Here is a 13,848-nt window from a genome sequence, read left to right as displayed (position 1 = left end):
TTTTTTTTTTTTAGTTATGACAGTTTAAAATTTCAGATGGTCAGCCATTTTTGTGACGTCACTGCGGCCATACGACGTCATTACCAGCTTGTATCCCAGTGCGTTTCAGACTTCCTGTAAATGTACTTTTATCCTGAAAACTTTCCCGCTTGTAGCCAGTCATGAAAAATTTTGGCACTATTCTACTGCACTACTAAGATGTCTTCACGATTTATAGCAAGAACACATCTACCATTTTTGGCAATTACCCATTTGTATGTGTAAACAGCTGCTAAGATTGTAATCAAGAAAGAGAGCAATTCAGTCCTATTTTCATCAACCAGGAAACACTCGTCGCATTTTTTTTGGGGGGGATAGGTTGAACACTTTTTCGAACACATTTTTTTTTCCTTTTTGTTGTATATGTTACTCTTCAAGCTGACAGGCACGTAAACATCCCAGATGATATCTAGCCTTCTTACATGTTGAAATTGAGATTCGGTGTACGGTATGAATAGTGAAATTTCATAACCTTTAAATGCTTTAGCCAATTTTGGTTGTGGCATGATGGCAATTGCAACGCCATCAATGATGGTAATTTATGTTGTTGGTTTGGTAGTGCTAGTATGTGTAAATCATTCAAGGCAACTCAACAAATCAGATGTTCCATTTCTTAGATTCCTCAACAGTGCTGGTTTAAGCTTCGTTCTAGTTCCGAAAAACTCTTTCAAATCTCCATTATGTATCTTTGATGCAAAGTATAATCTAGAGAACAAAGAACAGTCACTTTTTGGTAATGTCAACTGTACCTCTTTATTAGACTTTCCACAAACTAGAGGATTGTTGAAAAGGTGAAGGTTATTATCCTTAGTCGGGTGTGATACACGATTACTTTAATAATAAGTTTCTCGCTGGCATTTAACTCGTACTATTAAATCCCATTTTTTTTCATCATTTAGCAATGTGTTTGCAACTTTTGTATTATGTACAATATTTCTGCTGTCAAGTGCCAAAACATCAGAATTATCTTCATCGTATAGAATTTACAGATCTTGCATTACATGAGTAAGATTCTTGGCAATTTTAGAAATGCCATCTGTGAATATTGATGATGACTTGCATCTTTTTCCCATCTCTTTTCTTGGTAGAATTTAATTCAACTAAGCGGGTCAGTTTTTGTTAAATATAGTGTACTTAATAATGGAAATTATTTTAACCAGAATGCCACTAATTAATGACGCATGTCAACCGACCGTATACTATAACCTCTTGTTCCTTGATACCCACACATTATTGACTCAATCACATTTATCATAAATCAACAATGCTTAGCTACAGTTACAATATTATCTCTAATGATAAATTCGTAATCTATGTCTCCTAATATATATTTTTCTTTCTTATATCTATATATATTATAATCCTCCTTACCTCCGCATAAACTAAGTATCTCCTCTGCGAGTATGTAGTTGAATAACTAAACGTTTCAGAAAAGTAGCTAAAGTCTGGTTTATAATGCAGCTTATTTGCAATTGAATATACTTCTACACTTGGTGATGGTAGTTTCATATTCATCATTAAATTTACAATTCCGTTCGTCAATATATCTAATGATCCATTTACGGTAGTTCTGAAATCAAATAAAAGAAAAAGGTAATTTCATATCGTTATAGCCCATATCACTTCAACGCACATGCTAGAATAACACTTCATGTCTTTTTTTTTCTTTGTTACGAGCTTCAGTGAGGCAAAATATAATATATTTTCTTTTATGAATATCAGACGATTTTATAATAAGGAATAGACAACGAAATTTGATTACGATATTACGAGACGTAGATAAACTGTAATTGAACAAGTAGTATCATACCATCCATAAACTTCATTATGACTTTCATAAATTATTTCAGATAGAAGATGAAGTTCCAGGTCATATCAAGATTATTGAATTAGCGGTTTGAGTATCTGTTCGTTGGAGAAGATATGAATTAGTCTCAAACTAGATCCACGTCTTAAAAAACTTTTGTACTGAAAAAAATGCACTAAACTTTAGAAACGAAATAAAATTATTTATTTATAGAAAGAATGGGCATTTCCACTGAATTATTTTATTGCTCTAAAAAAAAAAAAAAAAACTCCACAGCTAGCTAATTACGGGGAACACTTTCTTTGGCTCATGCGACGATTCTAACTAGTAGAAATTTGCGATTGAATTCCGGTCTGTTACTCGTGCGCTTAAAACAACGACCACCATTTTTGTACGTCACAGGTCGATACAGGAGAAAAGGTCTGCGCCGCTAAGTAAGGAACGGCTTAGCGAAAGATACGATGCATGTTTTACTAATGTGTACGACGTTGCTAATAACACAAAGAATAAAGAAAGCAACATAGTTTAAGGTTTATTTAAAAAGCAAGCTATTTATTTATTTATTTATTTATTACCAATTATTTGAACATACTTTAATATCTTAGAACAAAGTTGAAGTATACTAATTTGCTATATTATTGACATTGTTTGCAGCCTGATATAATAAATAAATTAATATTTTCATGTTTTGGTCATCGACGGACCCTAGGAAGCAAATTTTATTCATTCGTAAGAAAAAACATCAACACTCTAAAAGCATAACTGTTTGATAATAGAGTGGTAATTTCTTATACGCAAGTTCATCGTTGATTCGATAATTATGCGCTCAAGGGGAAGCCCAAGGAAATTAATATATGAAAAAAAAAAAACATTTCTCCAAATAAAAAAAATCTAAGTTGTTTATTGAGTTCAACACAAGGACGCACAAACTTACGATGATAATTATGTTCATGAGCATTCTGATAATTTACCAGCGCTACTATCGAACTACTTTACACATTAGAACATTATTTCATAATAGTATTTTTTTCGCTTACTGTCGTTTTCTTTAGCCCGTGGAACCTACCCGTAAATTGTTTACGCGTATATTAGTTCATGTGAACATTTACAAATTTATTGAAGAGTGTTGATCACATGAGTTAACATTTAAACCAGCAAATAAACAGATGAGGTCTCACAGCCATGCTAACAAACTAGTTACAGTGGCTTATTACTGAATAAAATAAAATGAAATTTCTACTTCTATATTCCATGAATATGTCCTTTAGGTAAAGGGAAACGGATGATTAATGAGAGTGAATGGCTATAAAAGAATCGCTGAAATGATCATGTGGGAAGAAATGCCTGAATCGCGAGAAAGCCCACGGACACGATGTTGTCCACCCCAAAATCATATGTCTTGAATTCGAACTAGGTACCCCTCACACTAGAGGTGAGCGCTCCACTATTGATCCACTGTGTCCTTTGTTAATGAATGTTTGTGATATGTCATGACGAGTAATGAACACAATAATCTGTTCGAATGAGTGGAACAATATAAGATAAATAAATCTACTGGGTGAAACTTAACAAAGGCTGAACTTCTCAAACGTTTGCTTTTATGGCTTTTTTTCTTTCTTGTGGATCCTCAGAACACAAAATGCAATACTTTCACGATATAATCCTTTGAAAATGTACCACCACATACCAAACATTAATTATCTCGGAGCTGAGGGCAGGCTTGTAGCCACAACAAAAATGTAGGGGGGCGGTAGAAGTTACGGAGGCCTAATCTAAAAATATTATAGTTCATCATCATTGTTATATAATTAATTGGTATAATAATGCATGAAGTTTTTTTTTAATAAACTTGCAATAAATGGTTGATTAAAATTATATTTTCAGTGTACGCATTTTCGTACACGTAAGGTAAAAAATAGTAAATAAAAAGCAATAGCAACATATAGTTAAGGTTAGTTGTGTAAATAAAGAAAACTTTCTCATTAAAATCAACAACATAACAGCCAGTTCACTTTTACGTAAGTTTTTGGCCCGTTGCTTTTACCAAACATAAAAACATATGGTGACGTAATATGGAAAACAAATGCACAAACTTCCCAAAAATAGCAGGAAAAAGATACTTATTAAAAACATTTTTATTGTTTATTTATTTTTTTATTTTTATTTATTTATTTATTTTTTTGCGCAATACGTTAAAAGGTTAAATCATATAAAAAGCACGGGTAAAAGATATGAATCATCATAATTCACTATTTGCTTCTCCGTCAAATTATACGTTCTAAATCAAATCTTCAGTAACTACCATGGAGTTTGAAACGCTTGCTTTGTAAGTACCTTTTCATTTTTTCATAATATCCCTTCGGTGCAGAAAGTGTTTATTTGTAACCGTACTATAATAGCATGGATATTCACAACAAATCTTCAAAATAAAAAAAAGCTATATGGTGGCCTAGATATTCTCAATCTGTGCGTGACTTAATTTGAACTCATATAGTGCTTAAACTCTAATGTTTTTTGAGTGTAATACAATAATAAAGTCATCCTGTTTAAGTGTACAAGTATCTAAAATATTTGTAATGATAGAACATTAGAAATGACCATTAATGTATTTCAAGTTAAGAAAATAGGTCTTATTTATACGTTACGTTTATAAACAGTAAGTGTACTACTTATTTTGCCATTTTTCCTTTCACTATGCTACTGAATTTAGTTGTAGTTTCTAGTAAGAAACTGCAATATGAAAAGATTCCCTGAAGCTTCCAATGAGACTCACAGAGCGATACGGACCTATGATTCACGTCAAAACCCCTGTCTGTGTTGCCGTGATGTAAGCAGCTCATTTTTCCGTTGTTTGAAGCGTTGTATCTCCGTAACGAAGAAATATTTTTCTAAGATTTTTGGTATGTGGTATATTGAAGACTAGTTTTACACGATGGTGTCTTTAAATTATAACCTTTGGTAAAAAAAATGATATGCCCATTGTAGTTTACAAATTCTTCCTATACTGCTTATTATTTATTTAAGTAAAATACTTTAAAAAAGTTCAAATAAAATGGAAAATTGTATTAATGGTGTTAGTAAAATTACATATTTGTGTTCGTTGAAGGGAACTCTACTTCAATAATATGCGAGTTTGAAACCTTACATCTATTCGTGTCAGATGTTAATATTAGACAAGCTTATAATAATAATTCATTTTATTTTCTGTTAGTAAATAAGTTTACTTACTGCCATTCCTTATCGTTGAAGCTAGTATCTAATCCATATTCAATATTCGTAAATTTTTTCTCAGCATTTCTGAAATAAATACTAGAATCCATATGTCTTCTGAAGTCGTCAGACTCATATACCATTTCAATACTACCTCTCATATCTTCCATGAACATCCACTTCCAATCGCACATCAATTTCACAGTAGTATGTGGAAGACGAAATTCAACCTTGAGAGTTCCAATCTCATCAGGGTTACTAGGGAAAAAAAGTTAAAGAGTATACTATGGAATAATTAAAGAACGTAGTACTGGCAAAGAAGAAACACCCTCTGGAATAACATAATACGCATTACGGTGGTACGAATTAGCCTTAAATATCAGATCAATGTCGCAGATAGCTTTCGTTTTGAAAATTGTAAGAAAACTTCAGAAACAAGTGAAATACAATCATTCATTTACATAATGAATTGTAATTGCAAATTCTCCCTGCATTCCTAGCATCTGGTAATATTACGCTAGCCGGTGAATCTACAACCATACTCTGAAATCGTGACTACCCACTAGAACCAACATATAGTGTCAGTTTTTTTTATAATAATTACAATAATTTCTTAATTTACTTTTTGATTTTATTTTTTTTTATTTCGTTTACAAAGTTAAGATTTTGTTTGGAAGCTACGATTTTCTATCAGAAGTCAAAGATTATGTCATTAGTAGCACAGGCATGTACTACTTTAAAAAAAAAGACTATTGTTCTTTCCTATACTATTTCTTAGAGAACTGCTAGAACTTACTTCTTATACTAGTTATTTTTGGAAGTCCTAATCTATGTGACGGCCCTTTAGACAATCACGTTAATTCATTTTGTACCTTTGTTCTTTACAAGGGACGACAAGTAAAATGCAACCACCTAGAATCTTTCTGTATCAAGTGTACCCTTGGAAAATATACGAAACACACTTAGGCCCTATCCCCGCAGCCCTCTTAAGGTGGAAACCATCCTTTTGCTTTGGGAAAAGATGTCAATGGGCTCGGCTATGTTGTCAATTTGTCATTCGGTCATTTGGTTTTTGCGACTGAAGATCGTATGGTGCTTAGAATGGCTAACAGAACAGTGTACAACAAAGCCCGTCAATGTACCCACAAGTAACTACTGAAGGATCCCGGTCAAAGCAACTTGTCCCTCCTCTTTCGAGAGAGGTACGGGAAAACACACGGCGACAACAGCGCCAGCAGGGGCACGCTTGAAATAGAAAGGTTCCAATTGCGTTACAGTTCACCATAGTATACCATATAGAGAACCATTTCGGTTCGCCTGTCCTAGACTTTGCAGCGCTGCGAGTTATCTCCATTACTGCAGATATATCTTCAGTATTCTGTTTCATCGTGGTCTAGATATATTTTACAGCTAACGGATTAAATGTATATTTCTGAAGTATAACAATCGTTATAGTAATCTTATTTACTCTCTTGGCAAGGTAATCTTCATGAGCCAAAACGTGAATGAAAAGGGAAACACTATTATGTGTATTTATTTCTTCAAAAAAGTGGAATGCTGAATGCAGTTTTTTTTAGTACTACAATAAAGTTTCTTTGACGATTTGCTCAACACGTAACCAAAACCTAATGCGCATGAATAAAGGGGAATACACACCGCAGGACCGTATATCCCAGAACCTAGCCAAATAGAAGTAGAAATTGCTATAAACAAATTAAAGAAACACAAATCTCCGGGTGTAGACGAAATTCCGACTGAGTTAATTTTAGCTAGAAGCAGAAGATTGTGTAACAAGATGCACAAACTCATTCTCCTTATCTGGAACAAGGAAGAATTGCCACAAGAGTGGTAAGAATCAATCATCGCTCCATTTCACAGGAAAGGCGACAAAACTGACTATAATAATTGTCAAGGCATTTCTCTCATGTCAACATTCTACAAAATCCTTTCAACCATTCTATTAGCAAGACTGATCCCATACGCAGATGAAATTATTGGAGATTTTAGTGCGAATTTAAACGAAATCGGTCAACTATCAACCAAATATTTACCATCCGCAAATACTCGAAAAGAAGTGGGAATACAATACCCCGGTACATCAACTATCTATTGATTTTAGTAGTGCTTACTACTCGGTTATGAGAGAAACACTGCACAACATTCTTACAGAATTTGGGGTACTGAAAATGTTAATTAGATTAAGATATGTTTAAGTGAATCCCAAAGTAAAGTCCGGGTAGGAAAATTTTTGTCCAGGAGTTTTGACGTCGAGAATGGTCTGAAACAAGGAGATGCGTTGTCGCCGTTATTATTCATCTTTGTCCTAGAATACGCCATAATTAAAATCAAAGATAGCAACCAGGGCCTAGAGTTGAATGGTATAAACCAGGTTGCCTACGCTGATAATGTAAATTTAATAGGGGATGATAGGAGAAAAAGAGAAAGAAATGTAGAGGTTTCATTAAATGTTTGCAAGGATATGGGTTTAGAAGTAAACCCAGAGAAAACTAAATACATGGAAGTTCGTCGGGATTGTAATACGGCAAATTATGGATACATTAAAATATCAAATTAATACTTTTTGTAAAGTAGATACTTTCAAATATTTAAGGTCAATATTAACAGACGAAAACCATATTCACGAAGAAATTAAATATCGACTAAAAGTATGGAAGTCGTGTTATTATTCAGTTAAAAATCTCTTGTCGCGAATTCTGTCGAGGAATTTGAAGCTTAAAATATATAAAACGACAATCATGCCTATTGTTCTGTATGGTTGCGAAACCTGCTCGCATACTCTGAGGGAAAAACGTAGACTGAATATATTTGAGAACAAGATTCTGAGACGAATGTTAGGACCCAAGAGGAAAGGGAATGGGAAATGGCGTGAACTTCATAACGAGGAACTACATAATTTATACGGTTTACCGAACATTGTTAGGGTCATCAAATCTAGGAGGCTCAGGTGAGCAGGCCATGTAGCCAGAATGGAAGAAAGTAGAAATGCTTGCAAAGTGTTAACTGGAAGACCAATCGGAAAACGACCAATAGGAAATCCTACGCGCAAATGGGGGGACAATTTTAACCCTTACGATACCAAGGTGGGGATTCGTCGAACCCATAGTCAATCATATTGTGAATCGTGCTTCTCTACGTGGACACAAAAATCCGATAAAAATTAACATTGTGTAATGGAATGTTAAGAAATTAATTTTACTTGATTTTGCTCTAAACGGGTCTTTGTTTATTTTGTATAAAGCAATAATGCGAACTGGGTTCAACAAGCTGCCTCCTTGGTAGTGCATGTTACTTTTTTTTCGTTCTGACTTAAGATAACGTTGCGGCTTGGTGTTTTTTTTTCTGCTACAAATAAACACTGGCATGTCTGGGCCTGGCAATACTATTACCTGACCAGCGAAGGAGTGCGGGCGGCCGATCTTGGAACTAAAATGCAAGCAGCAGTGTTTCTAACCGGATTACTTGTAATCAATCTATCACAGTTCTTTTTGTCCTGTTCGTAATAAACAACTTCACGCATATGCTCAAGTCAGGGGCAGATCCAGGGGGCGGGGTGATCGGGACGATTGCCCCCCCCCCAGGATAGGGTATTTTTTTTAAATAAAACCTAAGAATTTTCACCTTTGTATTATAAATGTAAAATAAAACCTAAAATAGGTAGGCCTTACTTTTTTTTTGTTTTACGTTGCAGAAGTCAAATAAAGCATTAAATTGCAAGAAATTACTTACATTGGCGTTCTTGCTAAAAAAAAAAAAAAAAGTCCACCTTCGAAATCGCAGATGGCCATTTCTGTTCTAGAAATTGCAGACAATAGCTACTTCTCCTTTTCTAAAGTTGTTTTACTTTTATTTGCAATACACTCTTACCTTGATTTGATTTCGAACGACCCCCCCCCTAAACATTCAGTCTGGATCCGCCCCTGGCTCAAGTTAAGACAATCAGTTTCAAAAGTTATTGAAGTTACTTGCAGAACATCTTAAGTAACAAGCAAAAAAACTACTACAACAAGAATACACCCTCCATATTAACTTGCGAACAAGCTAGCGAGCAGCGTTTTACAGGTTGCTCCTGTTTTATAATGGCATCGAATAAAACGTAATCAATTTTTATACAATCAGCTTAATACACGGTAGAAGCTAACTGAATTGTCAATTGTGCTATGTTCTTCTTAAATTGGTAATTTCCATTCATATATCACTATTCACAATACATCTGCATTACTGCAAGAATGGTTTACTACAACCACATAACTTACGGCGTTCTTTATAAAGCGGAAAGAGATTAGGCTATGCATAACATCCAAACTGCAACTTTTAAAAGCCGTTGGATACACTGCAGAGTGAAACTCTCCGCTCCCCTGTCCCACCGCGCTTGGCAAGAAACTGATGTAAACACAACAGCAGCGCCATCCTTCCAAAACCGCACTGCTATCCTGGTCAGGATATAACGTTTTGCAACACTGATGTGCTTGGCAACACTGATAATCCTCACTTCGTTTGTTATTGTTGAACGTGGTCGGTGATTTTGCAGTACTAAAAAGAGAATTAATATTTTGAACATTCTACGAGTTAGATGTTTTGTTTTATAGCATTGCAGTGTTTTCGCAGCTTCAGTGCTAATATTCTGAAGTCGAATATTGTTTATTTTCTTTGTCGTATCGCGTAATAATATCAGTGAATGCAACCTTAACCTAAATGTATAATTTCATTTATAATGACGACGATTATGATGATGTGGTGTTCTACCCGAATGCAGATCATGTACCCTAATGTCCGTGGGCAAGACGAACCCATGGTGGTTTGCCACTTCCTTCCATGGGATGATTCTGACGTCCAGAGGACGGGGCCTACAGTTTAACGTGAGATCCAAACCACTTGTGTTCCCGCTTGTGGAATCGAGCCCGGGACCCATTGATTGCAAGGCTACGACCTTAATCACTCATCCAGCCGGGACACTGATTATTTAATTAAAAATCTGAGAATTTAATTTGAAAAATCATTTTTCTCTATGGGTTCAACCATGCTCCCGCTTGGTATTCTACGTTTTAGAAAACACCTTGATATCGTAAGAGTTCAGATGGATCTAGGAGAAATAGGAATACAAAGCAGAAATTGGATCCAGTTGGCTGAGGATAGAAGTCAGTGGGGAGCTCTTGTGAACGCGGCATTGAACCTCCTGGTTCCATAGGCCATTTAGTTAGTTAGTTTGTAAACTATAAAATGTATTTTACATAAATGCAATAATCGTTTACTCACTACGTGCTATAAGTACTCTGATTTATTCGTTCATATTTTTCGTTATTGGAACATAGAACAATGTTGTGTTACTATGTGGAACTGTTTTAAATAAACAAGATGTTCACTCCACTAGACTACTAGGCGTCATTCTATTACTATAGCTAATTGCTTCGTTACCAACCGAGTGAAACATTACTTTGGGTATTGTTAATGTGAAGCAATGATTCGGTCATTCCCTGTAGTCTGACTTCCCATGGATTATAAAGGTACTGAAGCTATGCAAGTGTCTTCCAAGTTATCAAACCATCTTACGAGAGCATTTACTTAATTTAATTGAAAGTATTCAAGTAGCAAATCAATAAAACGCAATGATACAATTGATTTATTATCATGAGAGGTAAATATTATAATAAATAATAAAATATCGGTCACTCAAGAATAGTACTTTCAAGTTATTAAAATTGTACATATTTGATATTTTTAAGTCAGCATAAAAGATTGAGAATATAATGAAAAATAATTAGTTCTATGATAGCTCCTCACATCAAACTAAGAGAAAAAGTTCATATGGAGTTATGGCGAAAAGTGCATACTTTAAGAGCTAGGGTTGTCCAAAGTTACGAAACAGCCAAATTTCAATGAGCCCTATTTCGAATTCCAGAAACTGTTGATGGTGGTTGTTATCAGCGTAAAGGAAGACAAACATATGGAATCCAAAATTGCATATTTTTTAAATTTTAAGTGGGTGTACAGAGTATTCCATACAGTGTGAAATTCCAAGACATGCCATCAACCGAATCTTATTTATTTATTTATTTCTAGACACAACAAGCTACATAACCCAATTACAGTGTCCGTTACATGTATTAAACAACTATAACATATTCATACATCCATATTATAATACACTTATGGTTATAATTTAGTTTCAATATAGTTAATGTTCTTTCATCTATAATTATTTCGTATTACATCACAAAGAACTTCTTTGAATTGACTTACGCTGTTAATATTAATATCCAAATCTATTGTGTATTTTGTTAAGCTATTGTAGGTTTACTAATTCTCCATACTGGTGACCTCTTGTTTGCATTAGTGCGTAGTCTGTCGCAATAAAAGAAACTGAAATTTTCAAGACGAGTTGCATTTGTAGGAGTACGTATTTTAAATTCTTGCAGTAAATTAGCGCAGTCGATATTATTATTAAATAGCATATGTAGAAACAACATAGCTTGCATTACTCGTCGCTATTCTAGACTTAATGTATTAAAGTTTAAATTTAAAGATTGACTATTATATGTCTTCGGATATACTTGTGTCCCCCTATATGTCAAGTATCTTAGATTTATTCTGAACTTTTTTCTATATTATTTGTATTTGTTTTTGTGTGAGCGTTCCATATAGTGGCTGCGTATTCACACGAACATAGTGCTCATATAGTTTTCGGATAGCGGTAATACTACTAAACTCTTTACTGATCTTGATGATGGAACCAAGGTTTATGTACGCGTGGTCAATCATGTGATTTATGTGATTGCTAAATGTTAAATTTCTGTCATACACCACCCCTATGTCCCTGACAGTATCCGAGGTTGGTAAAGTAATGCTGAAATTTCTGAGGGATTTGCGATTTATAAAGGACATTACATAACATTTGTTAGTGTTCAGTTTATGATGTTCTCTTTGGACCATTCCATCAGTTCATTCAAGTCATTTTGAATCATTTTACAATTATTTAATGTTTCTATTGTCATGTATATTTTAACATCATCTGTAAATATCAGCGTGTGAGAGTTTTGTATATTTTGCGGTAGATCATTGATAAATATCAGAAAGAACAATGGCCGTAAATTTGACTCCTGTGGCAATCCTGATAGCTGTACATACTTCAGGGACTTACAACTTTTGTACACGACGAATTGTTTTCTGTTTTCGAAGTAAGATTCAAATAGATCAATAAGTTCGCTGCTGAAGCTGAATTGCATAAGCTTGCTGAGCAATCTATTATGATTTACGTTGTCGAACGCTTTCGCGAAATCTATGTATATTACATCTACTTGTCCCCCCAAGTTAGTGTTTTACTTATAAAGGTAGATATTAGACTAAGATTTGTGACCGTTGACCTGCCTGTAAGAAAACCATGTTGTGATTCTGATGTAGATGGCCGCATGTGTGCTATTATCCGCTGGTATAAGACTGTTTCATAAATCTTAGCAAAGGTGCTTAAGATTGAGATGGGTTTATAGTCTTTAATTTCTCTCTTATTATTATTCGATTTCCGAATAGGTGAAACTCGTTTTCCACGCATTAGGGAATTTTCCAGATCTAATTGACAAGTTAAATATGATTTTCAAAGGTGTTAGGAAGTGATCTATATAACCTTTTACAATATAGCTTGGGATTCCATCGGGACCTACCGCTCTTTTGGATTTCATCCTTGTTATTATATTAGCAATTTCCTGCATTTCTATTGATGATATATGCAGTATATTTAGACCGTTATCTACCCACACTGACTGTTCTGTTGTATTGTCTTTATTTTTACGGTATAGAAACTGAAAGTAGTCAGCAAATTCTTTAGCGATTTCGTCATCGTTGTTTATTTCTTTACTATTCTTAGACAAGAATTCAGCATTTAAATGCCGTGTCTTACTTGTTACAAAATTCCATAATTCAGATGGATTTTGTTCCAAGAATGCCTCGGACATTAACACAAAATTCTTATACGCATTCCGTACCTCATTTTTAATTTATCTTCGTAATCCGTTGAACTCTTGTTGACGGAAATTTTTATCCCCCTCCCCTCTTTTTTGTTTTCTTATAATGATATGTTTTTGATTTAATTTTCCTAATTATATCCAGAGGAAACCACGTTTGATAGTTTTGTTGGGGTTTTGTTTTCTTTGGAACACAGAGGTCTAATGTGCTATATATAGTGCCGTAAAAGCATTTAACAGCTTCGTCTACATCACTGTATCCTGTAAGGTAGTCCCAATTTACCTGCCCAAGTTCAGTGTAAAGTTTCTTGAAGTCTGCCTTTCTAAAATTATATCCCGTTACATTACACTTAGATTTTGCTTGTTTTAGAGGACTCAATTATATTTCAACGTTCAAAGTTAGATGGTGTTTATCTTCTTTTACAAAGGGATAAGGTTCTTTGCTAACTCTTATGTGGTCTAAATTTATTAAAACTAAATGAAGAATTTTACCGAATTTATTATGTATATTATTAGATGACTGTAAACTGTTAAATGACAAAATTTTTAATGCATTATCGTTTGGGCGGAATTTTGAGATAACTATTGTAGACATTGAAATTTCCGTCCGGTAAATTGAAGTCACCAATTATGAGAAGAGTAAGTCAAACACTTCCTTATATTTTTCAATAAGTGACTCCGTTATAAAGTATACTACCATAATATATATAGTTACTTTTTCGCATAGCATTTTAACCAACAGGCATTCTACATATTCATTGAGATATGCTTTGGCTTTATGATTGGTCCAAAGTAGGCAAACGATAAACCTTGATAGCA

General features: G+C 34.2%; 1 protein-coding gene across 2 annotated transcripts in view; it reads right to left on the bottom strand.

Moving 5' to 3' along the window:
- Apoltp (Apolipoprotein lipid transfer particle) overlaps nucleotides 1-13,848 on the bottom strand; it is a 6,186,292-nt gene that overhangs the window by 1,920,794 nt on the left and 4,251,650 nt on the right. For both annotated transcript variants that reach the window (XM_081762641.1, XM_081762640.1), the window contains exons 42-43: nucleotides 5,075-5,314; nucleotides 1,411-1,609 (exon numbers count right to left, since the gene is read on the bottom strand). In XM_081762641.1, coding sequence (XP_081618767.1) covers nucleotides 1,411-1,609; nucleotides 5,075-5,314 — 439 coding nt within the window. The remainder of the gene's footprint in view (nucleotides 1-1,410; nucleotides 1,610-5,074; nucleotides 5,315-13,848) is intronic.

Source organism: Thermobia domestica, chromosome 6 (assembly GCF_964235325.1).
Source record: "Thermobia domestica chromosome 6, izTheDome1.hap1.1, whole genome shotgun sequence".
Lineage (NCBI taxonomy): Eukaryota > Metazoa > Arthropoda > Insecta > Zygentoma > Lepismatidae > Thermobia > Thermobia domestica.
Note: the sequence above shows the minus strand (reverse complement) of the source record. Positions and strands in the feature narration are given on the sequence as shown.